Genomic DNA, 26,524 nt, shown 5'->3' with positions numbered 1-26,524 from the left:
GGAAGAGTTTTCTTCCTCCTAAGAGAATTCTAGAAAGAAAGGGCTTCTGAGCTAAAGGGGGGGGGGGGCTCTCTCTAAGCCATTCTGTCAGGTGCAAAGCTGGATTAAACAGCTTGGCGTGGGGGTGCTGTTTATCCATCGGTCAGGCAGCTCTGGCTCCCGTGATGGCTCATGAGAGGGGCAGCCACCCACTGGGGACCCTACACTAGGCCCTCTTCCCTCTCTGGGCCTCAGTTTCCCCATTGGGACATTGAGATTGTCCCAAGATGAGCCCACAGGCCAAGGACAGACGGTTTTGATGGCCTTTCGGTAACACTCCAGCTTTCCCACATTCCTACCTGCTGCAGAGACACTGGGGGACACCTGTGGTCTCTGTGCTGGGCCTGAACACCCAGGGATGGGGGGGACAGGGGAATGGGGGAGTCTTTTGCTTAGGCTTTATTCACCCAGTTCTCCTGGGTCAGGAACAGGAAGTGCCAGGAGAGGAAACGACTGGCCAGCCATGTGACTTTGGCCAGCATCTTCACCCCTCGGAACCTCAGTCTTCTTTTCTGTGAAGTGGGTGTCCTAGTATACTCTGCAGACTTACTGATAGGATCAGAAATGACTCCTCTGTAGTGACTGCGACCCAGTAGTGGCGGATAAAGAGCAGATTTAATGAGGTACCACTTGGCAGAGACTGTCATCTGGGAAGGGATACCCATGGGGTTGACCCAGGGCAGTTCTGCCCTCCAGATAGGGGTTACTGCCTCCAGGGCCATGAAGGAAGCCTCCCCAGGCCTCACCCAGAAAAGGGGCCAAGTGACTTCCCTGCAAGCAGAGGCAGGCGGCCCCAAGGTGGCTCCAGGCTCACCACGTGCCAGCAACCACTCCTGGCACAAATGAATCGTTACTGGAGAAGCCTGACCAAGCCACCCACAGGCCTCCTGGGCCAGGCCTTCTGGGCCGGATGCAGCTTTAAAGCAGCTGCAGGATGGGCGGGGGTTTGGGGGCCCTGGGTCAAAGCAGGGGCTCCCCACCCCACCCCCAGCGAGCCTCTAGGTGACCCTTCATTGTGTTCAGTGCGCTGCTTCAGAGGGGGTGACCGTTCAGCTTCTTCTGAAAATTGCATGCCCCACTTTTAGTCTGGTTTTGGGGTATCACTGGGTGTTTTTCCACTTTTCCAGGTTTCCTTCCAAAAGGGGTTTCTGGTGCAATTTTACGTTTTCAACAATTTTGTTCATATAATTGACACAGTAAACCCTCACAAACCGCCCCCCTCCCAGGCTTTCAGAACCCGCAACAGAATGGAACCCGGGGAGCCCCTGGCAGGGGACGAGGTGGGCTTTTGAACCCAAGCGTAGCGGCCGGACTCCCTCCCAGAGGCCACTCCGGCCTGAGTCCAAAAACCAGGGCCCAGCCCAGCTGTCCTGGACGCTGAGATTCTGGGCAGGTCGGTCCACACCCCGGCCCACCTCCTGTTCCGGGGAGGTGCCACAGCTTGTGAGCCCAGGTAGGGCAGGACGGTGTGGGTTTCAGGGGCTCGACTTGGCAGGCGGTGCTAACCGGGGGAGGGAGGCCCGCGGGGCCCTGGGGCTGGCCGCCAGACCCTCTGACCGACCTCCCACAGCTGGAAGTTGGAATGTTTTTATGGACTCTCATAATTTTAAATGTCGGTTCAACTTTTTATAACTTTTTCACTGGGACTGTAACAAACACGGAGAAAAAAACGTGCACATTGTCCAAAGTACCTTTTACAGAAGGAGGGGCTGCATGAAGCCAGACCTGAAGTCCTCCACTTAAGCATCTCCCCACGAGGGGCTCCAGGTCATTGTCCCAAAGCCATGGTGGGGGAGGGGAGACGAACGGCGGGGGAGGGGTAGGGAGTCCGAAGGGGAGAGGGGAACTGGGGAGGGTCAGCGAAGGTCCGACCACTGCCAAGGGCCCCACGCTCCCCGCCCCCAACCCTCCCTTTCCTTCCCGACCCGCGCCCGGTCCCCACCGCCCTCATATCCCACCAGGTCCACCCAGCCCCATCCTCCCGCGTGTGAAACTTCTGAGCGCTCCGCGTGCAATGTCTGGGCTGTTCCTCGGGAGAAGCGGGGAGAGGGACCCAGGCCCCAAAGTCACCCCCTGCCGCGAGCCCCCTGCAGCCCTAAAGGGCTGTCCGCGCCCCGCTACACGTTTCCCCAGTCGGTCCCCACGCTTCTGCAGACGGAGATCAGTTCCCTGTCCTCGCCGCCAGCCTCGGTGCGGCGTCGCCGCGGCCCGGAGACCCGCGTCCCAGAGCCCAGACCTGGCCTGCAGCCCCGCGGCTCCGGGGGCGGGGCCGAGGATCGGCGCGGGCGGCGACAGCAAGAGGCGCGGCGGGGGCGGGCCGGGGGCGGGCCGGGGCGGGGCGGCGGCGGACTGCGGAGACGCGGCGGCGCGCGGGGCGGCGCAGAGCGTTCTCGGCGCGGCGCGGAGCGGAACGGCGGGCGCGGGGCCGCAGGGGGCGCGGGCCGGAGCCGGGCCGGAGACGAGCCAGAGCCGAGCCAGAGCCGAGCCGGGCCGGGGACGGGCTGCAGAGCCGGGGCCGGGCGGAGAGCTGCCATGGCGCCGCGCAGGGCCGAGGCCCGCGCCGCAGCGGGCGGCCTGGGCGCCGAGTAGCCGGGCCGGGCCGGGCCGGAGCGCGGGCGGCGGAGGCAGCTGCGCCCGCGCCCCCCGCCCTCCAGGCCCTGCGCCCCGCGCCCGGGCCGCCGGCGATGGTGACACATGCGGCGGCGGCGCGCCGGCGGCAGGACCATGGTTGAGCGCGCCAGCAAGTTCGTGCTGGTGGTGGCGGGCTCGGCGTGCTTCATGCTCATCCTTTACCAGTACGCGGGCCCGGGGCTGAGCCTGGGCGCGCCCGGCGGCCGCGCGCCGCCCGACGACCTGGACCTCTTCCCCACGCCCGACCCGCACTACGAGAAGAAGTACTACTTCCCGGTGCGCGAGCTGGAGCGCTCGCTGCGCTTCGACATGAAGGGCGACGACGTGATCGTCTTCCTGCACATCCAGAAGACGGGCGGCACCACCTTCGGCCGCCACCTCGTGCAGAACGTGCGCCTCGAGGTGCCCTGCGACTGCCGGCCCGGCCAGAAAAAGTGCACCTGCTACCGGCCCAACCGCCGCGAGACCTGGCTTTTCTCCCGATTCTCCACGGGCTGGAGCTGCGGGCTGCACGCCGACTGGACCGAGCTCACCAACTGCGTGCCTGGCGTGCTAGACCGCCGCGATCCTGCCGCGCTGCGCACGCCCAGGTGAGCACCCGCCGTCGGGCCGGGGCGGCGGGGTGCCGGCTCGCGGCCGCTCCCCCGGTCCAGGCCCCTGCAGGGCTTTCCTGGGCCCGCCCTACCTTCCCTGCCCTCTGAAGGGTCCCTGCTCGCCGCCACCCTTCTGGATCCCCTCCTGATGTCAGGGCGCCCGAGGCCCCCAGTTCGTCTGCTGCCCTCCCATCCCATCTTCCCTCCTCCTCGACGCCTCTTTCCTCTGCCCCAGCAGCCGCCGCCGGGCTGCACAGCACCTGGGCTGCCCGCGATAACCGCCCCCTGCCCGCGGGCGGTCTCCTGCCGTGCCCCAGTTGTGGGTCCAGGCTGGCCTGTGTCGTCGGGCAGGAAGGCAGGTTTCTTTGCGTGTGTAGCGCACCTGGAGTCTTCGCTTTCGAGCGCCGCTTTCCAGCCCAAAGCAGAAGCGAGGGAGGTGAAGTGGATTTTCCCCTGTACTTGTGAGCCACCCACCCCCCGACCCGCCAGCCTGCCTGGAGAGGAATGGGGAGGAGCTGCCGGGGAAGGGGGTTGGCTCTGCCTTGCCCGAGTGTGTGCAGGTAGAACAAAGGCCCGGGTGTCACCTGGGGCCGGGCCGGGAAGGAGGCCGGGCTGCCGGCTCCTGCGAGCTGGCTGTGAACGGGGACCAGAAGCGGGCCAGCGGCGGGTGCCGGGGAGCCGAGCTGGCCGGGGGCACCTCTGTCGCCAGATGCCTTCCCTGGGGACCCCATTTCTGTGGAGGTTGGCAGCGCAGGGCTGATCTGTGGGGTCACAGCTCTCCTGGGAAGCGACTTTGTAGCCAGAACACCCCGCCACCCACGGCTGAGTTTCCAGCGGTTAAAGTTGGGATGCTTTTTCTCCTGTTGGTACTGGTGCCCTGTGAGGCCTCCTCCGCAGACTGTCTGGGCTGGGATGGGTCAGGAGGGGGGTCTTTCTTCCCTGTCTTTTGTGTATCTTCCGTATTTGCCCGAAGACTACGTTCACCCACAGGGTGGGCATGGAGGAGCTTGTGTGAGCCAGGTAGCCCTGTTTGTCAGCGCTCTTGCATCGATGGTGCAGGGTCTCGGTGCGTTTGGGGGGTGAAGGTTGGGGACCTGGCCTGCTCCGAGCTCTCTCTGCTCAGCCCTTCAGTCCTTCTCCTGTGCTCTTTCCCAGAGTATGGGGAAATTCAGGCCCTCAAGTAGTGGAAGTAGAGGAGTCGTCCCACTTTCCTTTGGCTGCTCCCCTCCCCCCACCAACAGCAGCTACCAGCCTGAGAGGTGATGTTCTAGGTCCCTTAAGGCTACATCGGTTGCCAGTTGGCCTGCTCAGGGCCCTTGAAGCATTGTCTCCTACCAGGCCTGGGTCTGCCTCACACAGCTGCCTCACACATCTGGGGGGGGTGTCGCCCCACCCCCCCATGCCCCTGCTTCCTGAGGTCTAGCCACTCTGTGCTGGAATGAGCTGGGCTTGTGCATTTGCAGTCACCTGCTCATCCATCCTTGTGCTCATCAGAGCTATTGGTTCCTGGAACTGGGTGCTGACCAACCCACATAGGCCCAGGTGGGCACCTCTCTGCCTGCAGGATGTAGGGAAGTAGAGGGGATCCCCAGGTGCTGCAGGAGGGAGGCCCCGGTGCCCCCTCCTCCAGGTGGGCATGTGTAGCAGGGATGGAAGACACAGCTGGTCAGCCGGCAGCTGCCTCCTGCCACAGTGGGCTGCCACCTGGGCCTGGCCTGAGAGTTGCTGAGCTCAGCAGCGGGCAGCAGTGGAGGAGGGGTCTCCAGGGTCCTCAGGAGGCCCGCCCTCTGCCGGCTGCTCTGCTCGGGGGAGGGGGCTGTGCCACCAGGCAGATGATGGAGCCATGCTGTCCGTCAGTGTCACCCACCTCTCCCTTTGTTTCTGGTCCAAGCGCTGGATAGGTTGCTTTTTTAATGAGCTTTTTGGAGAGGCTGGGGCAGTCTTGGCTTTGTGCCTTTACAAGTCACCTGCTGAGTGCTCCCCTCCCCTGGGCTGGGCTGGGGTGCTGGGGGATCAGGAGGCAGCTCTCCCATCTGCCTGGGGACAGCACCCGGCAGGGTAGTGGCAGTGCACAGCCTCCATGGGATGCCTGGTGCTGGCTGGTGCCTGGTTTGGGGAGCCTCACGTGTCACCCTCACCCTCCCTCCCGTCCCCCCCATGGCCCTGAGGTGTGGGAGTGACCACCTAGCTGGTGAACTGAGCGGGGACAGGGCACTCGGAACCGGGCCCAGGCGAGAGTCCTTTCCTCCTCCTGTCTGGCTCCCCAGGGCCAAGCGCCTTGTGGAGGTTGGACGAGTGCCTCCCGCTGTGAGCTTTGCTTCTAGAATCTCTCCACCCAGCCTCTCCTGGTTCCTGGTGCCAGTGTCTGCAGCATCAGGGGCCTGCGGGAGGTGGGCCTGGCGGTGCAGTGCGGGGAAGTGAGGTTTTCACGGCTCCCGCGCCTCCTCATCACGCGGCGTCAGCCCAGGTGGCTCTGAGCTGGGCATGCGTCGAGGTGACAAGTGGAGATGGACGGGTTTTCACCGCCTGGCTGGTTTGGAATTCCGAGCATCTGCTTAGTGCTTCCTGACTGGGAAGAGAGAACAGGTGTGCCCGCTGAGCGTTGGCATGTCCCTCTGTGGTCCTGTGTCCACACCTGCTGGCATCAGCCAGGGGTGCTTGTGAGGCCCCCAGGAAGGACAGGCCTCAGAGGGGTGGCTGTCCACGGGCTGCAGGCAGGAGGCCCACTGCTACCAAGGGCCACTGTGGTTGGTTCTCAGCACCCCATGCTCCATGTCACCTCAGGCCAGAATGTCCCTCCTGCCTCTTCCTGTTGGCCTGAGGAAGACAGAAGAGGGGACACGTTCAGAGTCTTGCCTGGGTTGCCCTGGAAACGTCCTCAAAATCATACAGACTTTATTTGGGCTACCTTCATGGGGTCTTCTCTGCAGTGGGGCCCCTCAGGGGCTGCCAGCATCCTTGAGGTGACCCAGCAGAGGCTGAGCTTCCTTGCAGGAGGAAGGAGTCCTAGCTCGTCACTGCTGTGTGCCTGCTCGGTCCTGCAGCCTTGCTCTGGTCACACACCCTCCCCCGCCATCCCAGAGTCCTCTCTGGTTTCAGAAAGCTGCTGGTGCTGGCAGCTGAGCCCGAGCCACCCTCCACCCGGCGCACCCTCCTCTCCTGCCGCTGCTCTGCTCACTGTTCCTCTCCCTTCAGCCTCAGCTCTGCTGTCCCTTCCTCCAGGAAGCCTTCCCTGGCAGTGCCCTGTGGCCTTAGGTGCCCTTGGCTACTCTCCATCTGCCATCCTGGCCAGTCTGCAACATGTCAGCACTGGCCAGAGGCCGAGTGGGTGCTGCCAAATTAGGCACCAACGAGAACGTTCACCTCCTGGTCCCGCAGCCTCTCCAGGAGCTGCACTCTGCCCACCGTTCCCCGAAGCATCCTCTGCTGAGTCAGGTTCAAAGAGTTAGCCTGGAGGCCAGTGCCAGTCCCAGAGAACCTCGGAGGCTCCTTGGTGGGCCCAGCCAGGTTTGATTGGAGCATTTCTAAGGCACTGGACTATTTGCACCTTGCCTTCACGATCACTTTCTTACGTGCAATCAAGGGACAAAACCTCACTTGCCTGCAGTGGGGCAGGTGTTACCCACGAGCACGTGACAGGGACAAGAGAGCGGGGCCTGGTCACCTGAGGGACCTGGTTGGCATGTCACCATGGCCTGAACCACCCAGTCATGCATGGGTTGAGATGAAGGGAATGTAAGGTCAAAAAGTGCACAGTTAGATTTTCTTCAAAAAAAAGAAATTAAAAAAAAAAAAAACCTTTTTAAGCAAATGCATGAGAAGACAAACTTTCAAGTGACTTACCGGTGATCATTTTAAATGGTACCCTGGTTGTGAAATGATCGTGCCCCGCGACTCGTGCCTTTAAATACTGCAGGATTTGCAAGACCAGGGCTTTCTTGTAAAACTGGAGGCATTGCCACGTGAGCTGGACTCAGTGCTGGGGCCTGTCTGCCCCCAGCCCCCAGCCCCGGAGCCCAGGGGCCACGAGCGCCCCTGGCCTTTGTGGAGTCAGTTGGGGTTTCTTTCTCAGTAGAAGGACCGAGGGGTTTGGCTGCTGCCCTTGGAGAGTGGCAGGTGGCCAGTGGGGGCCTGGCTTTGTCATCCTGAAGGGGCCCTGAGTCTTTTTCTTTCACATTCCACCCCCTTTTGTTACTGTTTTAAAGTAGTGATTACAGTAGATAATTGGGAGGAAATTAAGAAGACAGAAGGAAAGTCGCTGTATTTTCCGTGCATACCTTTTCTTTTCATTATAACTGGAACCACAATGTAAATTCTCTCCAGATGTTATTCCATCTCATTGAAAACTTCATAACCTAGTGGCTGCAGGCAACTCACCCCTGGGTGCCCTGGAGTTGGTTCTCTGTTGTTGAAGGTGCAGGTGTCCCATCTCTGGCTCCTGTAAGTCGTGCTGCACTGGACATCCTTGTGTCTAAGTATTTTGCATAGCCCCGATCTCGTTTGAAGTCCCCAGGGGTGGAACTTCTGAGTTGATGGTCTGAATGTTGGTGTGCTGTCAGTAGAGATGTCAAATTCCTTTTCAGAAAGCCTGCACCTGACTTTGTCACCACATGTGGTACTAGAGTGCCCGTCTCGGTGCTAAATATCATCCTGTGTTGACAGAGTTTACTTTCTTAAGGGAGCAAACTGCATCTATCTGTGGTTTTTAATTGAAAAGTCCCACCTGACAAGTACACCCTTGGTGGGGGCATCACTTTGTGGAGGGCTGGGCCCAGTCACCCCAGATGCCTGCCCGTCTGGTCACAGAGACTGAAATGCCAGGCTGCCCGGAGTAGGGTGCTGATCTGCCATCCGGGGTCTGAAGGAGAGGGGAGATGGGGGCCTGAGTCCCAGGGGGGCCAGGGTGCAGGGAGGAGGAGGTGCAGACAGGAGGCTGGCTCTTGTCCCCTGAGCAGTCAGCAGGAACTTGGAATGGGTCATCCTGTCCCCTCACATCCCCCTACCCCAAGCAAGCATGTGACGACTGTCCCCACCTTCCTCACAAGAGAGTCAAGGCCCAGAAAAGGTATGGAGGTGGCATTCCGACGCCTGTCTGTCCCCAGGCCTGAGTGCCCTGCCCTCACCCCAGCGCCCCCAGCTGGGAAGACTGATCTGATGAGCACAGCTGCCATCGGGTCCGCCCAGCCAGCGGTAGAGCCCCAGTTTCCGCAGCCCTGGGCAGACATGGGCAGCTTCCTCGGTTTACTGGGGAACATCTGGTGGCCAGCACCAATACGGTAGTGAGACAAGAACCAGGCCACGTCCTCCCAGTTCTGGCGGCGCCGTGCTGCTGGCAGCTGAGACCCGCCACAGCGCATGGGGTCCTCCTTGGTGACTGGGTCCTTCTCAGGTGGTCCTGGGCCTGCAGCCACCAGCCCCGCCACCTGGCCCTGCCGGAGGGGTGGTGGGATTCAGGCCAGGACGTGGTTCAGCTGGTATGCGGGAGGGGGCGCAGGCCCTCCCGCCCAGGTGGGTTCTGAGCCCGTCTGCCCCGCAGCGACTTACAGCCATGGATGCCCAGCCTCTTCCTGCGCCCACATCCTGGCCTCGCTTCCAGCACTTGCAGGTGGCAGCCGCGTGTGCGGGGACTCTTGTTCTCGCCTCTTCCAGGGAACTCAGTTGGCTCTTTCTCTTTCTGTTCCGTTTTTGCTGTCTGTTTGTTTTGGGTGGGGGGCGGGTGTTATGCAGAAAAAAGGTCGTAAGCGTGGCAGGGGCCCCGGGAGTGAGATGCTGTCCCAGTCACAAAAATAGGCAGGCCTGTGAGTGATGGCCGCGGAAGGTATGACCTGCAGCGCCCGAGGGGCTGGGAGGAGGCACCTCTGCGCAAGGTTTTGCAGGACCAGTGGGAGTTTGGGCAGGAACCACAGTTACTTCATCATCTGCGACCCGCGGCCAGTTGCTGGGACAGATGGTAACAGAAGAGGGCCATGGGGACAGGCAGGCAGTGTGCATGGAAGAGGGCGCTCCCAGAGGCCCAGGCATTGGTGTCCAGTCTGCCCTCGTTGGCAGGCCTGTCACTGCCTGGCTATGGTACTTGTGGCCCTCTGTTCTTCCCTGGGTAAAACGTCCCCTTCCGGGTATGGCATTGTCCCAAGTCCCCCGCCTACAGGGCTGGTTATTTTGAAAAAGCGTTGCACAGGCGTACCCACACCCCAGAGAGTTAAACTGCTGCTCCCAGATTGCCTGCCCCAGGGTGGACGCTGTTGGAGGGCGACAGGGTCGCGGGGTGGGTCAAGGGAGAGGCCTTCCAGCTGCTGGAGACCGCACACATCCTGCCCCAGCCTTGGTGTGGGCCTGGGGCCATTTTCCTTGCCGGGGCAGCAGAAACCAGCCAGGGCAGCCCTGCTCTCCCCCGCCACTGACTGCCTCGGCCGGGCTCCCTGCCAGTCCTGTGGATGCTGGGGATTTGCTGGGGATGCGCAGAGCCCCCACCCCGGCTGTGGGCCTGGAGCCTCGGCTTGTGAAGGTCCACCTGCAGGGCAGGGACTGACACACCTGAGGTCCACAAGGCCATGGCAGGCCCAGCTGGGAGCCAGAGGAGGAGCGGGGAGCCCCTGGGCAGCCTCTCTCACCTTGGGTCTGGGGCCAGTGGGTCTTCGGGACACAGAGGAACCGCTCCCTGAGCCTCAGTTTCCCATCTCTAAAATGGGGACATGGAGCTTGTCATTGGGTTCTGTAGAGGAACCAGGGGCCTCTTACCCATGACTTTCTCTGATCTTATGGTCTTTCTAGACCCAGATTGTGTCCACGTCTTATTGGAGCCGTGTCCACACGGAACTCCTCAGAATTCTGCGATGTGGGAAGGGGCGCCGGTCCTCATCTGTGCAGTGCGCTGTCCGCAGCTTCCCACAACCCCACACGAGGGAAGGGGATGGGGCCTGGGGCTTTGGGGGAGAACACTGGGCCGCCTGTGAACATGGCCCAGCACGGGATAAGAGTCAGAGCAGATCAACAGTTGCCTAGAAAGATGGTAACTAGAGAAATAAAAACTCTGGAGCTGATTGTTTATGAAGCTGTAGAGTTGAAGGGCGTCATTGGCCTTGAGGGACCCCAGTCCCTGCAGGCAGGACCCTCCTCAGAGGTTGCAGTCTCCCCGGCGCGCAGGAGTGGACATTTAAACCCTCGAGTCAGGCCAGTCTGGGTTCCAGCCCTGGGCCTGCTCCCCATCTGAACACACTGGGAACTCTCTGAGCCTCATTCTCCTGACCTGCTTTGTGGGAGGACTCAGTGCGTAGTCAGCTCCAGAAGCTTCTCTTTGCCCCCCCAAGACGAGAAAAGACAGAGGTTGTCCGCGGGCAGCCCAGGAGAGGGGAAGTGGGTCTGGGAGAAGACAGCCCAAAGCAGAGGAGGGAGCAGGAGCAGCAGGCAGCCAGGCCCCACCTCAGAGCCAGGGGACCCCGAGTCTGTTCCAGGGGTGGCAGCTGAGCAAGGGTGGGGATCCTGGTTCTGCCACCAGCAAGCTCTGTGATTTCTCTGCCTTTTTCCCATCTGTAAAATGGGCACACTGACAGTGTTTGCCTCAGAGGTCAGTGCTTAGAATTATGCCTGGTTCTGGGGGGCGACAAGGCATCCCCTCTGGGGACAGGGAAGAGCCCTTCAGCATCAGCTAGGAGTTCAATTCCTGTCCCTGCTCTGAGTTGATCAGGTCAGGGGCCCGTAGGGCACTTCCCTGACAGCAGCTGAAGTCTAGGGAGTTTTCTGGTATGTCCCCCAACTGTCACTGGCCTTCCAACATGATGACCTGGGATGTGCTGTGCTTTGGTCACTGGGGTCTCCTGCCCACCCTGGGCTGTGGCATCAGGGACCCCCTGCCCTTTCCTGCCTGAGCCCACTTGACAAAAGGACTTTGCGGTATTCCCTCCCTGGATGTCCGGGAAGCCCCTGCCGGCCTGGCTGGCAGCCCAGATCCAGGGGCCCTGTGATCCCAGCCAGCGCGGAAGGACAGTGCGTGTTGGTCCTGGTGTCTGGTGTGTGTCGGCAGCAGCTTGCCTGCCTGTGCCTCTGAGACACAGCCAGGAGAAACTCGGGGAGGGGGGGCAGAAATGCCAGGTAGGTCCCACAGCCTTACTCCTCTCCCCTCCAGGGGTCCCGTCTGCCCTGGCTCTGGGCTGCAGTCACCCACCCGCAGGTGAATGGAGTGGAGTGTTTACGAGGTGATAGCCTCTGTCCCTCCCCATCACCACTGTCTGGTCTCATGTCTCCCCCACCCTCTTTTACACTTCCACTGCAGACACGTGTAGCCCTTAAACAGCACACAGGCGCCGTCGGGTGCTATGCACTTTCTAGGACCTGCATCAGACTGTACTTGACCTTCTGCACCTTGGCTGTCTTCACGCAGCCTGGCTGTCGAGATTTATCCGAGTTGGTCCATGACACGCATGTTTAATTCATCCGTTGCTGGGTTTCACGCCGTTTGTCTAGACACGTCTTCCCTCTTGCTGGGCTTTGTTCTGTGAGCAGACGCGAGGCGCATTTCACAGACCAGGTGACAGCGACAGGGCTGGCCTGCCCTCCCCAGGATGTCCATCCACAGCCCTGCTGGACGTGGCCAGCGCCCTCCGGATGGGCTCCACTGGCCAACCCCCCATCCAGCCACGCCCGAGGCTCCCCACCATTTGGCCTGCCAGGTGGTGTCATTTCTGCCAAGCCAGCACCCGAGAGATGGTCCGCTGTGGTCTTAGCACGTTTCCTGTGATGAGGGAGACAGGCATCCCATTCTGTGGTTCCGGCCACTGAGGTTTCCTCCCGGCTGCTTGCCTGTTCACGTCTCCTGAGAGGAGGCTTGTCGTCTGTGTGTATCCTGGTCCGAAGTCGTGTGTGTGATGTGCTTGCTGGGCACGCCCTCTTGGTTGTCCTTTCACTGTGTGTGGCTCTGGGCGTTTGGTTTACCGGCGCCTGCACAGGTAGGGGCCGGGCACGTCCCTGCCCTCCAGCTGACGGCACCGGGAGCACGCACAGAGGGTGGAGGGGACTGTGCCTGCTGACCTCTGACTCCTCTTGGACCCCCTGTGGGGGATCAGCCAGAAACCCAGGAGGCTGAGTGGGTAGACAGACGGCCGACCGGCCAACCACCCTCGCTGCAGCAGGGACACACCCAGGGCCTTCGGCGGGGGTCCTCTGCAGCCCCCAGGGCAGCAGCCACACGCGTCCACCAAGTCCAGAAAAGCCGAACAAGCAGGCAGAACCTCCTGTGGTGTCTCACGCCATTAGCCCTGGTTTATTGGAGTCCCTGTGAGACTGGGTTGAAAGGCTCCTGAAGCCAAAACTAGAGCCTGTAGCCCACCACTCTAGGGTCATGGGCTCCTCCTTCCCCTCCTGATGGAAATTTGGGCGAGGCTTCCCCAGAGCAAGGCCTGCCCTTGTTGCCCCCCAAGCCTGGCCTAGGAGCCAGAGGCCACTTCCTGTATCTCCACCCCGATGTCCAATCCCCCGGCTGCAGCCACACCCCAAGGACTCACCCCTGTATGGTCCTCTGTGGACAGAGCTTTCTCCTGGAAAGGAGCGTGGGGGCAGGGCAGTCTTGGAATGCAGCCCGTCCCCACCCCCAGCCCCACTTGGCCCTGGCCCATATCTGCAGCATTTGCTTCTTGACCACCTTCCTCAACTGGTCTGGGAGGAGTGGCCCTTAATTCACCATCCATCTGAGAGTGAGACAGCTTCTGCCGCCCCAGGGCCCCCAGGAGAAAACACAGGCACACGTGGGCAGTGGATGAGCATCTCCTCTCTGAGTTACAGGCTTTAAAGGCTCACTTGTAAATATTTACTTCCCTGGAGCACTGGTGTCCTTGGAAAACGAGGACCTGCAAACATCGGGGTTTTGTGTTTGCATCATCAGGGAGCAGTGAGGCCAGGGTTTACTCTGAATCCTGGCCCAAGTTCACTGTCTCGAGAAAACCTACTGCAGCAGGAGGAAGTCCTCCAGCCAGACCACAGCCAGGGAGGGAAGGGCTTGGGGAAGGCGCTTTTCCATGCACCCTGCTTACAGGTTGTGCACCGTACTGAGGCAGGGTGAGCTGGGGTCTTCCTTTACACCTGACTGCTATGGCCCTGCTTTGCAGGTGACGAAACTGAGGCTCCGAGAGACTAAATAACTTGTCATCCAAGGTCACACGTGGCAGGGCTGGAGTTCACACTCCAGCCTGCGGCTCCAGGGTTTCCTGTTAAGCCCTCCCCAGCGACAAGGGGCAGACAGGGTCCCCTGGGAGGGGAGAGCCAGGCATCACCTGGGCGTCTGGTTCAAGCTTGCCACCCTGCCTCCTGCGGTAGAGGGTGATGTGGCTAATTCTCAGCAGCCTAAGGCGGTACAGGGATTCTGGGAGGAGGCCCCGAGTGACCGCTGACCCACCCTCCTGGGGGCCCAGCTGGATGAATGGCCGCCTGTTGGAAACAGCCAGGCTGCTTGGTCTGATGTGCCTCGAGGCAGGTGGGACCAGGGAAGGCAGAGAAGGTCTCCCAGGAGTTTGGAGGTTTCTCATGTCACCTTGGGGAGGGGCCCCACCCAGGAAGGCACAAAGCTGGGGAGCAGGTGGGCTGCAGCACGAGAGCACAGTTCCCACCTGTCTGGGGGGCCAGGCCTCACCAGTCCAGCCTCACACCCTGACCATGGTGCTCTGCCCCCAGGCCCCCGCAGCCCCTGGCCTCTGTCCTGAAGGAGAGGCTGCAGCTCGGGTGCAGGACCTCCCTCCTTCATGCCCTTGGCGAGCAGGTCGGCAGACAAGCAGGTCTGGGCACCTTATCCTGCTTGGGCACGTCCAGACAGCAGGCTGCCTGTTGGCCCACCATCCGAACCCTGCACAAATTCAGGGCCTCCCAGGTCCTGCTTTAAGACCATCCGGCGCCGGCTGTCAGGAAGCCCAGGACTGGAAGAAGTTTGTTGCTTTGCTTTCCTGGAAGCTGGGCTGGCGACGTGCCCAGCGGAAAAGACTGTTCTTATCAAGTCAGAGGCGGTCAGGTTTCAGCCAAGTGGGTCAGAGGCAGGCGACGGAACTGGTGTGGGGCCCAGCCGGCGCGGGAGCAGACCCCCATCCTCGGGCACTGGGTCAAAAGGGGGCCCAGCAGGTGCCAGGCAGGACTCTTCATGGGGCCCAGACTGCGTGGGGGTCCCCGGCGGCCTGGCCGGCCTTCATCTGGCCCACTCCACAGCTCGGGCCCCTCTCGCCTTGCGGGGCCCCCATGTTGCCCATCAGCCCCACAGAGCGCTTGAGAAATAGAGGCTGATGGCCCACACACACGGGCCCTCACACCACAGGCCCCGTCCTCAGGGCTGACACTTCCCAGGAGACCCTCTCTGGGCTCAGAGCAGTTGAGAGTGGCACAGCTCCCCAGGGGCTGAGGGGCCCCATGTGGTTGGGGTGGAGGGCCAGGCTGGCCCAGCAAGGCTGAGCAAGTCCTTTCAGTCCCTACCAGGCAGCCAGGTGGTGGCGGGCATGGAGGGGTGGTCCCGGAGCTGCAGGTAGGGCTGACTTAGCACAGCCCTCGTGGTGGGTCAGAGCTGGGGTGGCGGGCAGGAGTGGCGGTGCCTCCTGCAGAACAGTGCCCCTGGGCAGCCAGCACATCATGTGAGCTGTTTCGGGTCATTTCCAGAGACAAAGACTTTCAGAGGGTCTGTGGGTTACCGCAGAGCCTGAGGGTGGTGGCCTGATAGTGTGTGACCCTTGGTCACCGGCCTCCCCCAGCCCACACCAGCTCTAAGCCCTGGCCAGCCACACAGCCCACCAGCACAGGGTCCTGACCCTTGTGGGCCAGCAGCTGCTGCCTGCTGAGGAGGCACTGAAAACCCCAGCCTTGACTGGCCTTTGAGTTATTTTAAATTTGTTCAGCCCCTGACTGAGCCCTCACTCTGTGCAGAAGGGTGCTGGTGTGGGATCCTGGCCCCCGGCCCTCCCTGCCAGGGCTGCCCAGATGTGGGAGGGCCCCCAGGTCTTGGCTTCCAGCACCTCCCTTGGGTTGCACTGGTGGCCCCCAGTTCACAGGGTTCAGTGTGAGCAGTGACCCCTCGGGTGTGGACTCTGCTGTTTAGTGACCAGGCCACACTCTGGTTTTCTCCAGCGGACATCAGGTCAGGGTCCCTGGTGACACACATTTTGCTCTGCCCAGTCTGGGTGCACCCTGGACCCCCACTCACTCTGCCGGCCTCTGGGCTCTTGGCCCTGGCTGGCAGGCACTGTCCCAGGTGCGCTGTTAGGTGGCTCCACCGTCCTCCTGTTACCGATGGGGAAGCAGAGACACAGAGAGGTCAGGGGACCTGCCAAGGGTCACACGGCCCAGGCAGCAGACACGAGCCAGCGTCCTGGGGCCCGGCTGTCCCACCCACACCCCTGGCTGCAGCACTGGGCCAGTGTCCTTCTGGAGCCAGTCCTCAGGGAGGGGGCGATGCTCCGGGTGGGCTGCCTGTCCTGCCCCAGGAGCAGTGACTTACGAAGGGAAGGGCATCGCAGGGATGCAGCCGGCATCGCGGGCAGGGTCGGAGGTCGCCCAGAGCCAGCCCAGTCGGCCCCATGTACGGCAAAAAGAAAGCTCAGGGTTGTGGAAAATTTAGTGCTAGGGCAGAAAACTGTTTTTTTAAATATTTACCTTCAGTTCTTTCTCCTCAAAACAGTGGTATGTGCTCTGGCTCAGGAGGTGGCCGGGGAGTTGTGGGGCGGGATGGCATCCTCTGTCCGAGGCCGTCTGCAGCAGCCCAGGGCCCAGGGCCTGGCTGACCGCCTCCGTGCTGCGGCCACACTGTGGGTGGCCGGGGGTCAGGCAGGCGTTCCTGGGGACAGGATTGGCTTCATGGGTCAGACAGGGGTGTTTTCTGATGGACTGGGCCTTGGCTTCATGCAGGGAGAGGATGGTGGGCCCGTGGAAGGCCTGGCCCTTCACCGCTCAGCCTCAGGCCCAGCTGGGACCTCTGGGTGGTTCTGGCTGGGGAGGCGCGGGCCATCTGGGCCCCAAGGACACCCAGCTGTGGTTTCCACAGGTGTCGGGAGACCCCCGGGGGGAGCAGACTCTGGAGGGGCCGTGGGTCTTAAACTTGCACACTTGAACCTCGGGCTGGGGCTGGACTTCCTCGGGGACGCTGGCCCCCTCCCCAGGGAGAGGGCAAGGTGGGAGGTGGGGGGCATCCCAGGGCAGACCCCAGGCTGCATTCGGTCACACACACCCTGGCACACGTACACACTCCCGGCAGCAGCTTGCGCTGTGGGGCCGGCAGTGACTCAGAAACATCCTGGAACAGGAACCCCCTTCCTCCTCACGAGGGGTGGGTGCTTGGGACGTTTCCTCCTGTTGGAAACCCCTTCCCGCTGGTGCCCTTTAAGAGCTAAGAGATTTTTCCACTCTGTGGCTGGGCCACCCCCCACCCCGACCCTGCCCCTTCAGAGCAGGCCCGGATGGGACGGAAATGTGCATACATGGAAAATTCGCTGTCTTTGCAGACTCCGGGGGTGGGGGTTGAGGGTGCAGCCTGGAGCCGAGCCCTCAGCCCCCTGCCCGCACTAAGGGCCAGGCGGCCACCACAGCGATGAAAGACCAGACTCCTGGGACAGCTGGACCCTGGGGCTCCCTGCCACCCTCCTGGGAAGGGGACCCCAGCTGATGGCCTTGAGGCGCTCCCTGGGTCTGGCACCCTGGCTGTCCTCACACACCCGGAACCTGGCAGCAGCTCTCCCACGGGAAGAAGGCTCAGCTGGGGTGAGGGGCTGCAGTTTTGGAGGGGAGATGCTGGCTCAGCCGTGTCCACCTCAGGCTCATCCTTGGGGTGGCCTCATGGATGACTGGGGGCTCCTGGGAGCACTGCTGAGCTGAGGGCAAAGGTGACTGTAGGCGGGGTGCCGGCCCCGGTCTCGAGGTATCCCCAGTGCTCCGCACGCACCAGGCTGTCACTCAAGGTGGCCAGCCCCTGCTGTCCTCCCTCCTGAGTTGTCCGTCAGGCCTCCCTAAGGAGATTAATTACAAACTGGCCGCTGGACCGAGAGGGGCCTGGAAGCCCTTGCTTGTGGTGGGAGGGGCTCTGGGAACGGGCCTGCGGGAGGGGCTGTAGACCTCCAGCCACGGGAGCTGCTCACATGCTGAGCTGGAAGCCCAAAGACAGCCCCACGGGCTCAGCACCTCTAAGGAGACACCCCAGGCACCCACATACGTGGGACCCCCAGAGAGACACAGTCCCCCGAGGTACACACATCACACCACACACACACACCAGTCACACGCAGGCCCCTCCATGGACGCCACTTCTCCGGGGCCCCAGCCAGGGCCTGACGTCCCATGCTGCCCCGGCAGGGGAACCTGGGTGCAGGGTGTGGGCAAGAAGGGCCCACAGGACCCCCGGCCCCGAGCTGGGGTGCAGCCCTCTGCCCAAGCCCCCAGACCCCTGCCTGCCAGATGGGCAGTGTTTGCAGGGCTGGAGAGGGTGAAGGTCCTGCTGGCCTCTGCCCACCAGCAGCAGGGGCCCTCAGGACAGACTCAGGCCTCCGTGACCCGCCTGTGGGTCCCAGCTCTCTGCTGAGGACCTGACGCAGAGTAGGTCGTGACTTTCAGAGACAAGCCTGGCTCAAGCCCAACTGGCACTGTTGAACTGACAACCACTGGGTCCCCACCCCCCCATGCCCACCCCCCAGGATAAGCACCAACAGGCCATAGCTGCCGGGGAGAGGCCACACGTGGCCTGGCCTGGTCTCCAGTTTGAGCCCCAGAGGGGAGGACACTGCCCACTATCTCTTCAGTCCACCCTACTGTCACAAGTCTGAGACCAGGGAGCTCTCAAAGGGCCACCAGTCGTTTCCCCATCACCCTGGGCTTCATAGGGTGGTTGAGGTCTCTTGACCTCTCTGCTGGCTGGCCTCTGGGAGTCCCCGTCTGCTGGGAGGACAGGGAGAAGCAGAGCCCCACCTCTCGGGGTGGGTTCAGGTCACCAGCACCATGGAGTACAGGGTACAGGGGCTGTGTACCCTGTCCCCACAGGGGAGGCAGGTGCTTACCAGCCCTGCTCTGTCCAGCCAAAAACAGAAGTGGGGTTCTCGGCCAGGTCACACTCTTTATTTTCTCTGTGGTCCCCTAGAGAGCAGAGGAAGTATCCCACCCTGGGCGGGCTCCATCTGTCACCCTGTCCACCCTGTCGACCCTGTCGGAGTAGATGTACCCAGAGAAGGGCCACCCCTGCTGTGTTTCACTTGCCCAGCTCCGGGCTGGTCACAGACGCTCCATCATAGGAGAGCCTTTGTGTGTGTGTGTGTGTGTGTGTGTGTGTGGTAATATATACGTAAGAGTTACCATTTTAACCATTTTTGATCATACAGTTTGGTGGCGTTCAGTACATTCACCTTGTGCACCCAGCACCACCAGCCATCTCCAAAACTTTTCCAACTAAAACTCTGACCCATTAAGTAGCTCCCTGTCCCCCTCCCCCAGACCACGACAGCCACCGTTCTCCTTTCTGTCTCTGTCAGTTTGACTCCTGCAGGAACCTCACAGAAGTGGAATCCCACAGCATTTGTCCTTTCGTGACTGGTTTATTTCACCGAGCATACAGTTCTCAAGGTTCATCCATGTCGTAGCAGGTGTCGAGGGTTTCTGTGCTTTTTAAGGGCGAATAACACGCTATTGTATGTATAGACCGCGTTTTGCTTTTTTCGTTTATTTTTCTACAGGCGCTTGAGTTGCTTTCACTTCCTGTTAACTGTCAGCAGTGTTTCTGAATGGACACGCGAATACCTATCCAATCTCTACTCTCCGTTCCTTTGGTGTGTGTCTGAACGTGGGTTTGCTGAATCAGGTGGCAGTTACATGTTTAATTGTTTTAAGCAATCACCGTCCTGTTTTAGTTTACTGTCAGGAATGCATAAGGTTTCTCCACGTCTTTCCCAACATGTCTCATTATCTGCTTGGTGACTTGTCATGGCCCAGGGCAGGATGGTCTAGAAGGCAATGCAGGAAGGCTGGGGTGGGGGTTTCTGGGGGTCTCAGGAAGAGACTGGCAAGGCCAAGTTCGGACTTGGTGGGTCCAGGCGTTGGGGGAGTCCAGGGTGCAGGACAGCACTTCGTGGAGTTTGGGGCGGGTGTCCAGCAGAGGGGCTGGGTGGGTGCAGGAGTGGGTGTTCCCCACCCAAGAGGCTCCAGTCCACTGTCCTGGAGCTGAGCTGAGACTTGGCAGCTGCATGGCATACTTGTCCCTGCAGTGGCCTCAATGTGGGCCCGTGACCCTGGGAATCCCAGCATGGCCAGTTCAGCTTCTGCCCTGTTCAGCATAGTCATTCCGTGGTCTGAGGCTAATTGGGGGACTAACTGGCCACAGACCCCTCCCCTGTATGGCACTCAAATTCCTAAGGCTTCCCACCTCCCAGGTTGGTCGGTAATTCCTCGGCCCCCGTGGGTCTGGTGGGTCTATGCTCAGGGTGACTGCCTTCTTCCCCAGTGGCCTGAGGCCACACGTGCCAGGCCCCCCAGTGTCCTCTCTGCCAGTCTGTCCCTGGGGGCCCATGCTGGCCAGGCTGAGGGTGCTGGGAGCCTGCGCCAACCTCTGGTGGCCTCGGGGACCCTGGGCTCATGACAGACCTTTCCACAGGGTCACCGATGGCTGTGGGGGGTCCCGGGTCTTGGGCCTTAGCAGGCTTGGGACTCCTCCCCTGGGCGCAGGGATCTGGGCGACCAGCAGGATGTTGGGGCCCGGCTGGTGCCACTGGGGGGCCTGTTGCCTTCACATTTACTTCCTGTTTCCCACCAAGATTGTTGTCACATCAGGGACAGTGCGGGAGTCTTTGCCTCCAAGGCCATTGCTCAGGGGCCGAGGCCCTGGACGTGCAGGGGGAGGCCTTCTTGTCTGGCAGGAAGGACCAGGCAGCACACTGGAGGGCTGGAGACCCCAGTCCCTGGGCGAACCCTCCAGACAGTTTGGGCCACGTTTTCATTCTTCCTTGTGAGAAGGTTTGGACATGTGTGTGTCCCCAGTTGTGAGGCCCCTGCCTCGTGGCTCCCCACCCCCACCCCAGGGCCCCAGGCGAGGTTGGCCATAGGGTACTGAGGGTGTGGGTACAGGAGGCCGTGCAGCGGGGTCTCTGTCCTGCTGCACAATGCACACACACCCCACCTTGAAGCGCCCTCCTCTTCTGGGCCCCAGTGGTGCCGTCCACACCCAGGCCCAACCTGCTTCTCCACGCACGCTGCACCCACCCTGAGGCTGTGGCCTCAGCCAGCAGGGAGCCCATCCCCAGGTCCTTTGGGGCCTATGGTTTGCTGTTGCTGCTTCAGCTCAGAGACCCCTTCTCACTAAGGGTGGGAGGAACTGTGGTTTCTGGGAAGTCTGGAAGCCACCCTCCCCGCCTCCCCACTCTGTGCCAGCGGGACGCTGGCTAGGTGGATGAGGGTGACCACCACCGACTGCCTTTGGTCTGGGCTTTAGGGAGTGAATGTTGTGCTCCCGGGTCAGTTTCATTCCCAACCTCAGAGCCTTAGTTGTTCTCTGAGTCCTCCGTCTCTCCAGGCCTCGCACTGGCCCTGGGGACCTGGGTAGATGGGCCAGGCCAGTGAGAGACAGGTCAGGAGAGGAAAACAGCCCTGTATTGTGTGACAAGGTTGAGAGGTGGGCCAAGGCGGGGAGGGTCCCGGGGGAAAGGGGGGGGGTCCCTGGAACAGGACGGGGTTGGGGTGGGGACCAGCGCTCCTTGCCAAGGAGGCCGGTGTGCAGTGTGGACTGAGGGTCCTGGCCGGTGTGGGGGCCCCGCTGCACACACGGAAGGCTTGGCCGTCAGGGCAGGAGAGCGCAGCTTGGAGGGTTGCTGAGAGGGGAGTCGCTCCCCAGAGCCCCTGAGACAGAGACCTTCAGGCCCTGCACAGCAGAGGGGCCTGTGGCCGCACAAAGAACCCCAGACATGGGCCTGGGTGCCAGGACCCAGGCTGGGGTGGGCCCAGGGTCAGCTGTGCCAGGTGGAGGGCCAGCAGCATTGAGTGGCTCTTCATAGACCCCCCTCCACCCCGGGCTCCCGGCTGGCAAGGCCTACCGGGAGCCCCACAGACAGGCCATGGACCGCTTGGGGAGCTTGGAGCGATGCATATCCAGGTAGGACTGTTGGCATGACCGTGCATCTAGGGGAAGGAGATGAAGGGGGTTGGATAACCCTGGGCTGCAGCCCCCTGGACTGCAGCCCCCTGCACTTGCCTGGAGGGGTTGGTTCTCCAGTCAGGGCCCCGGGGCCCTGATCTCTGGGCCTAGGCTCCCTCTATCCCTCCCTGGCTCTCACACACTGGTTATGATCTGTCTCTGAGCCCGAGGGAGGCCCCAGGTTCTGGGTTCCATCTGCTGCCGCAGCAGGAGGGTGGGCAGCCTGTTGGTGCGGTGCTGGGTGCGTGTCCACTGCCTCAGGAAAAGTGCTCTGGTACCCAGAGGCGCCAGTGCGACCAGGCAGGGCCTCCCTTGCCCGGCCTTCTTTTCCATGATCTCCTGTGAGTCAGGCCTCCTTTTCCAGTAGGAGCCTGTCAGCTGACTGTACCCCATCTGCCCCTGAGCCCCGCTGGGCGCCCAGTGAGTCACACCACGTGCCCTGGCCTGCAGCCCTCAGAGGCCCTGAGCCTGGGTCCCCACTCACTTCCTCAGATGCGGCTCTGGCTGCTTCGGGCACCAGTGTCCCCACCCGAGGGCCAGCTTATCCCCTGCAGGACAGCCCAGCCTCTGCTCAGTGCCCATGGCCCAGGGAGCTCTGGCCTGTTCACGTAGTACCTTCCCCAACCCATACCCAGGGGTTCCCAGGCAGACTGTCAGCCCTCCCTGAGGACAGGACACTAGACCCAGACCCTCTGGCATCCTCCCCTGCCCTCCCCCGTCACCAGGCGCGGGACCCCTGCTGCTGGGCCTTCCTGCCTGCTCTCCTGGGAAGCAGGTCCCTGAGCTCCTAGGAGCCGAACACTCTGTCTCCTTTAGTACATGCTGGATCCTGGGGTGTGTGTGTCCAGGATGACCTGGGCTTGGGCCCCCTGCTTCCTTGTCCACATGTGGCCTGGGTGTCCCTGCCTCGAGCTCCAGGCCTGAGTGTGTGGTGCTGGAGGGGCCAGGAGCCCGTCCAGGCCGGTATCCCACCTGGTTTGGACTCTGCGGAAGGACGGGCCTGGGCAGCTGGGGACAGCCCCTCTCAGGTCTCACCCCTTTCCCCCAGGCTGGTCCCCGTGACGGTGCAAGGGCCTGGGGCTTGCCAGGCCCCGGCCCAGTGGCCTCCTGCCCCAGCTCTCCCTCCAGTCCTTCCCGCTCACTGCTGCCCCCGCTGCCTCCCCAAGGTGGCACCCTCCACCCCCAGACAGGCCCAGGCCCCTCTGCTGGGCATGCAGGGGCCTCCTTCTGGGCCAGACCATCTTCCCCACGGCCACCCAGGGGTCGGGCAGCATGGTGGGACTTCGCCCGGGTGGGCCCAGGGAAGTGTGTATGTTTGGCTGATCCTGAGCAGGGAGGGAGTTGGATGGAGGGAAGGGAGGGCCGAGAACCATCGATGGGGAGGTGTGTGCTCAGAGGAATCGCACCGCTGGGCCCCTCGGCCATGTCACATGCAATGTGAGCAGCCCCAGGGCCTCTGCGCTCAGGGCCCAGCAGGGCTGCTGGAAATTGTCCTGGCGGGGACCATCCCTCAGGGTCTGTCCAGAGGCCTCAGGATCCTGGCACCACCTCCGCTTCCTGAGCACACCTGTACCTCCCGCAGATGCAGACGGAGACAGGCCGGCTGATGTCAGGCAGCTAGGGCTGGTGCCAGGAAACAAGAAGCGGGCTTGGAGAGGCCCCACATTTTGGCCTCCGGAGACCCCGGATCACACGCCGGAGGCCCTTCCACTGAGCTCACTCGGAAGCGGGCACTGGCTGACGCATCTGCTGAGCTCATTTGGGGCCTGGAGCCCTCCCTGCCTGAGGCCCCAGCCCCAGGAGGCTCAGCGCAGGGAGGATGCAGCCTGGTGAGGCCACTGCTCATTAGGGTGCGTGGCGCCCCCAAACCTCTGGGACCCCCTGTCCTTTAACTGTGGGCGCTCCAGGCCCCAGCAACAGGCACTGGGTGTGCAAAGCAGCTCCCTCCCACAGCCAGGGTTCTGCAGGTGAATCCTCAGCCCTGGGCCTGCACACAGGCGCTCAGCAGACAGGTGGACAGACAGACTCCTTGTCATTTTAGCGCGAGAGCTGAGAGCAAGCATCTCTGCCCTGTTCCTTGTCTTGGAGGAAATGCATCGACTCTTCCCTACGAGGAAGGTTCTAGGTTCTTTTGGATACTTTATCTTTTAATCATGAATAATTAAATTTTAGCAAGTACTCCTTATGCATCTGTTGACATCGGTGACCTGTTGATGTGACGAATCTCGTATATGGACCTTCTCCTGTGAGACCGTCCTCGTGTACCTGGGATACCCTGACTTGCTCGTAGTGTCATATACTGGCGTTTGATTTGATAAGATATTTGTTCTCAATTTTTTACCTCTCTGTTGAGAATGAAAAGGGCTGTAATTTTTCTTTCCTCTCATATGTTTGTCTGATTTTGATACTAGGGTTATGTTGACCTCGTGAAATGAGTTAGGGGTGGGACGGGCATACATTTCTTTAATGTTAATAGAAGAGTTTGCATAAAGTTGGATAGTCTGTTCTTTACAATTTGGTAGAGGTTTTCTTTGTAGGAATTGGTTCCTCCCACTTTTTATTTTGAAAAATGGCAGACCTACATAGTGGTTGAAATAGCAGTAGAACCTTAGCCCCTTCACCTGGACACACCGATCGTTAGCGTGCTGTCATTTGGACACACGTCCCCTTGCGTGCGTGCTGGCTCTTGTCCTTGGCGTGTCCGTGTGTGTGTCTATATATGTGTCCGTGTGTGTGGCCCTTTTTTGTTGCATTTTGTTTTGCTGCTTTTTTGGAAGAACTGTGTGAGAGCAGGCTGCAGGCCTTCCTTACTACTTGAAAACTTGTAGGGAGATTTTTAACTACTGTTTTGAATTTTTTAAGCTTCTGGGGCTACTTGTGATTTTCTGTTTGACTGATGGCTCCCTCCCTCCTCCCCTCCCTCCCTCCCTCCCTCTCTCCCTGTCTCTTGCGTGTTCTCCTGGTGCCCCTCCCCCCTGGCCCCCCTCTCCTTCCCTCATGGCTGGTCTGGGGGTCCCTGGGATGGCCTCCCTCGTGCGGAGGGCATGGTGTCTGTATCCTGCGGTGAGGAAACGGATGCTAGAGACGTTCCCTGGATTACCTGTCAGGGCTCCCAGCTCCTGCGTGGCCGAGCTCGGGGCAGGTGGGGAGACCCGTTCCCTGTGCTGACAGCAGTACAGTTCCATGGGCATCCTGTCCCAGCTCCTCCCGGAGACCCCGGCTCAGTTGGCAGACACACATGGGGTGTGGACAGCTCTGATAACCAGGAGACTCGCCGAGGACCTCCTGAGCCTCAGTTTGCCTGTCTGCAGAGGGTGTCTGACAAGTATGCCCACCCGGAGGCTGTAGGGATAAAGCGAGTGAGTGCGGCCACCCTCACCCCCACCTCCAGCCACAGAAGCACTTGGTGGATGGGCCCCTAAAGTGGCCTGGGGGTTCCTGGTTCTGTAGGGGTCGGTTTCCCTGGGCCCAGGACCAGGACTGAGGGACACTGCTGGGTGACCACCCTCCCAGCCCATCGGGCGCTGCCGCTGTGGGAGAGCAGGGACCACGGGACAGGAGAAAGCGGACACTGCCCTTCATTTGGGCATCAGACGGTTTCTGTCAGCGGTGTGCTGTTTAGGCTCTGAATTTCTCTATCTGGGGAGAAATAGTTTCCTTTCAAAGAGTATGTGAGGCCATCACTCCCTGGCCCGCTCCACGCCTGTGTGGGGGGCATGTGGCAGCCCCCTACTCTGTTCAGAGGCTCTATGGGGCCACGAGTGCGATTCTCCTGGGAGGAGGGGTGTTGTGGGGCGTGGAGCCAGCCACCAGCTGTAGGGTCAGCAGGCTGAGCCTGGAGTGGGTACCAAGGATACCCCCAGTGGCCCCCAGACCAGCTCAGCCCTCCTGACCCTCAACAAGCAGATAACTGATGGCTTCGGAGATGTGTGCAGCCTCTGAAGGGGCCCCCCAGGCCTCTGACTCCAAATCTCCAGTGAGAAAATCAGGTTAGGTCAGGTGCATAAAAGGCCTTAAATCTTTTTGTCTGTGTGTTTGTTTTGTGACACATGCTTGGTTATCTCAAATTGGGAAAATACAAAAACATTAAAAGCAGAAGAAAAAGTTGCCCCGAGCGCCAGGCCCAGGGGCGGACCCACAGCCGGTGGTGTGTTGTGTTTCTGCCTCCTCTTTCCTCTGTACCCCAGGGTGTGTGTTTTCCAGAACAGGCATTGAGTGGTAACGTGAGCTTTGACTTGGTGCTAATGCACACAGGAAGTGTGCTCCTGTGTCATCGCAGAGTCCTCAGAAGGGCTGTCCCTGTCGCCGTGGAGTCACCAGGTATAGGTTTCACACCATGTGCCCCTGAGCTCACTGTGGGCCCTGAGCTGTTGGTGACCTGGCAGGGACAGCGTGTGCAGAGCTATGTCGTGTTGAGGGGGCCTCTGTGCTCAGTCCCCATGTGGGGTGTGTCCCTGGCACAGAGACTCGAGGCTGGCGGTGCCACAGGTCCCTGCATCACCCTCCTTGGACCCCGACAGGTCTGCATTTACAGGCTGGGAGGACGTGGGGGCCGAGTTTGAGCCAAGGCCTGGGAGCAGGAGGAGTGAGCCCAAGAGCTCTTGGCCGAGACTCAAGTTGATGACAGGGGAGGGGAGGGGAGGCTCCAGAAGGGGGTCTCCAGCCAAGTCAGACAGCACCCAGCCCCACCCTGTCACCTTTTCTTCACCCCAAGGTGGGAGCATGTGTGTTCAGGTGGGGATGTCAGAAGCCAGAAGGCGCCGGATATACAGGCATGAGATGTGAACGGCAGCCCCACGGGGCCCTTGGGCCTGGGCTGGGGTCCCCTACCCCAAGCAGCACCCACTTAGCTGGACCACTGCCCGGGAGCAGCTGGCAGGAGCTTGGAGGGCAGAGGGAGTCCCACTTCCCTGCAAGGCCCCAGGCAGAGCACCGCTTTTGAAGCTGGGTGGAGAGTCCAGGGCTGGGGCCGACGCTAACCACGGTGGGTTTGGGGACAGCAGGAGTTCCCAGAAAGCCTCCAGTCCTTTGCTTCCTGGAGAGGGTGTCTCTGGAAAGGCGTGTGCTTGGGTAGGTAGAGGGTAACCCCAAGCCTGGCCTCAGCTGGGAGGACGCTGCCAACACGTCCTCCTGTGGCCCAGACCCG

General features: G+C 61.3%; 1 protein-coding gene across 1 annotated transcript in view; it reads left to right on the top strand.

Annotated features, from left to right (window-relative positions):
- Window positions 1-2,420: 2,420 nt before the first annotated feature.
- HS6ST1 (heparan sulfate 6-O-sulfotransferase 1) overlaps window positions 2,421-26,524 on the top strand; it is a 40,000-nt gene continuing 15,896 nt past the window's right edge. Inside the window, exon 1 of the mRNA XM_032479243.1 lies at window positions 2,421-3,260. Coding sequence (XP_032335134.1) covers window positions 2,734-3,260 — 527 coding nt within the window. The 5' untranslated portion in view covers window positions 2,421-2,733. The remainder of the gene's footprint in view (window positions 3,261-26,524) is intronic.

The sequence above is a fragment of the Camelus ferus genome, chromosome 5 (assembly GCF_009834535.1).
Source record: "Camelus ferus isolate YT-003-E chromosome 5, BCGSAC_Cfer_1.0, whole genome shotgun sequence".
Taxonomy (NCBI): Eukaryota; Metazoa; Chordata; class Mammalia; order Artiodactyla; family Camelidae; genus Camelus; species Camelus ferus.
Note: the sequence above shows the minus strand (reverse complement) of the source record. Positions and strands in the feature narration are given on the sequence as shown.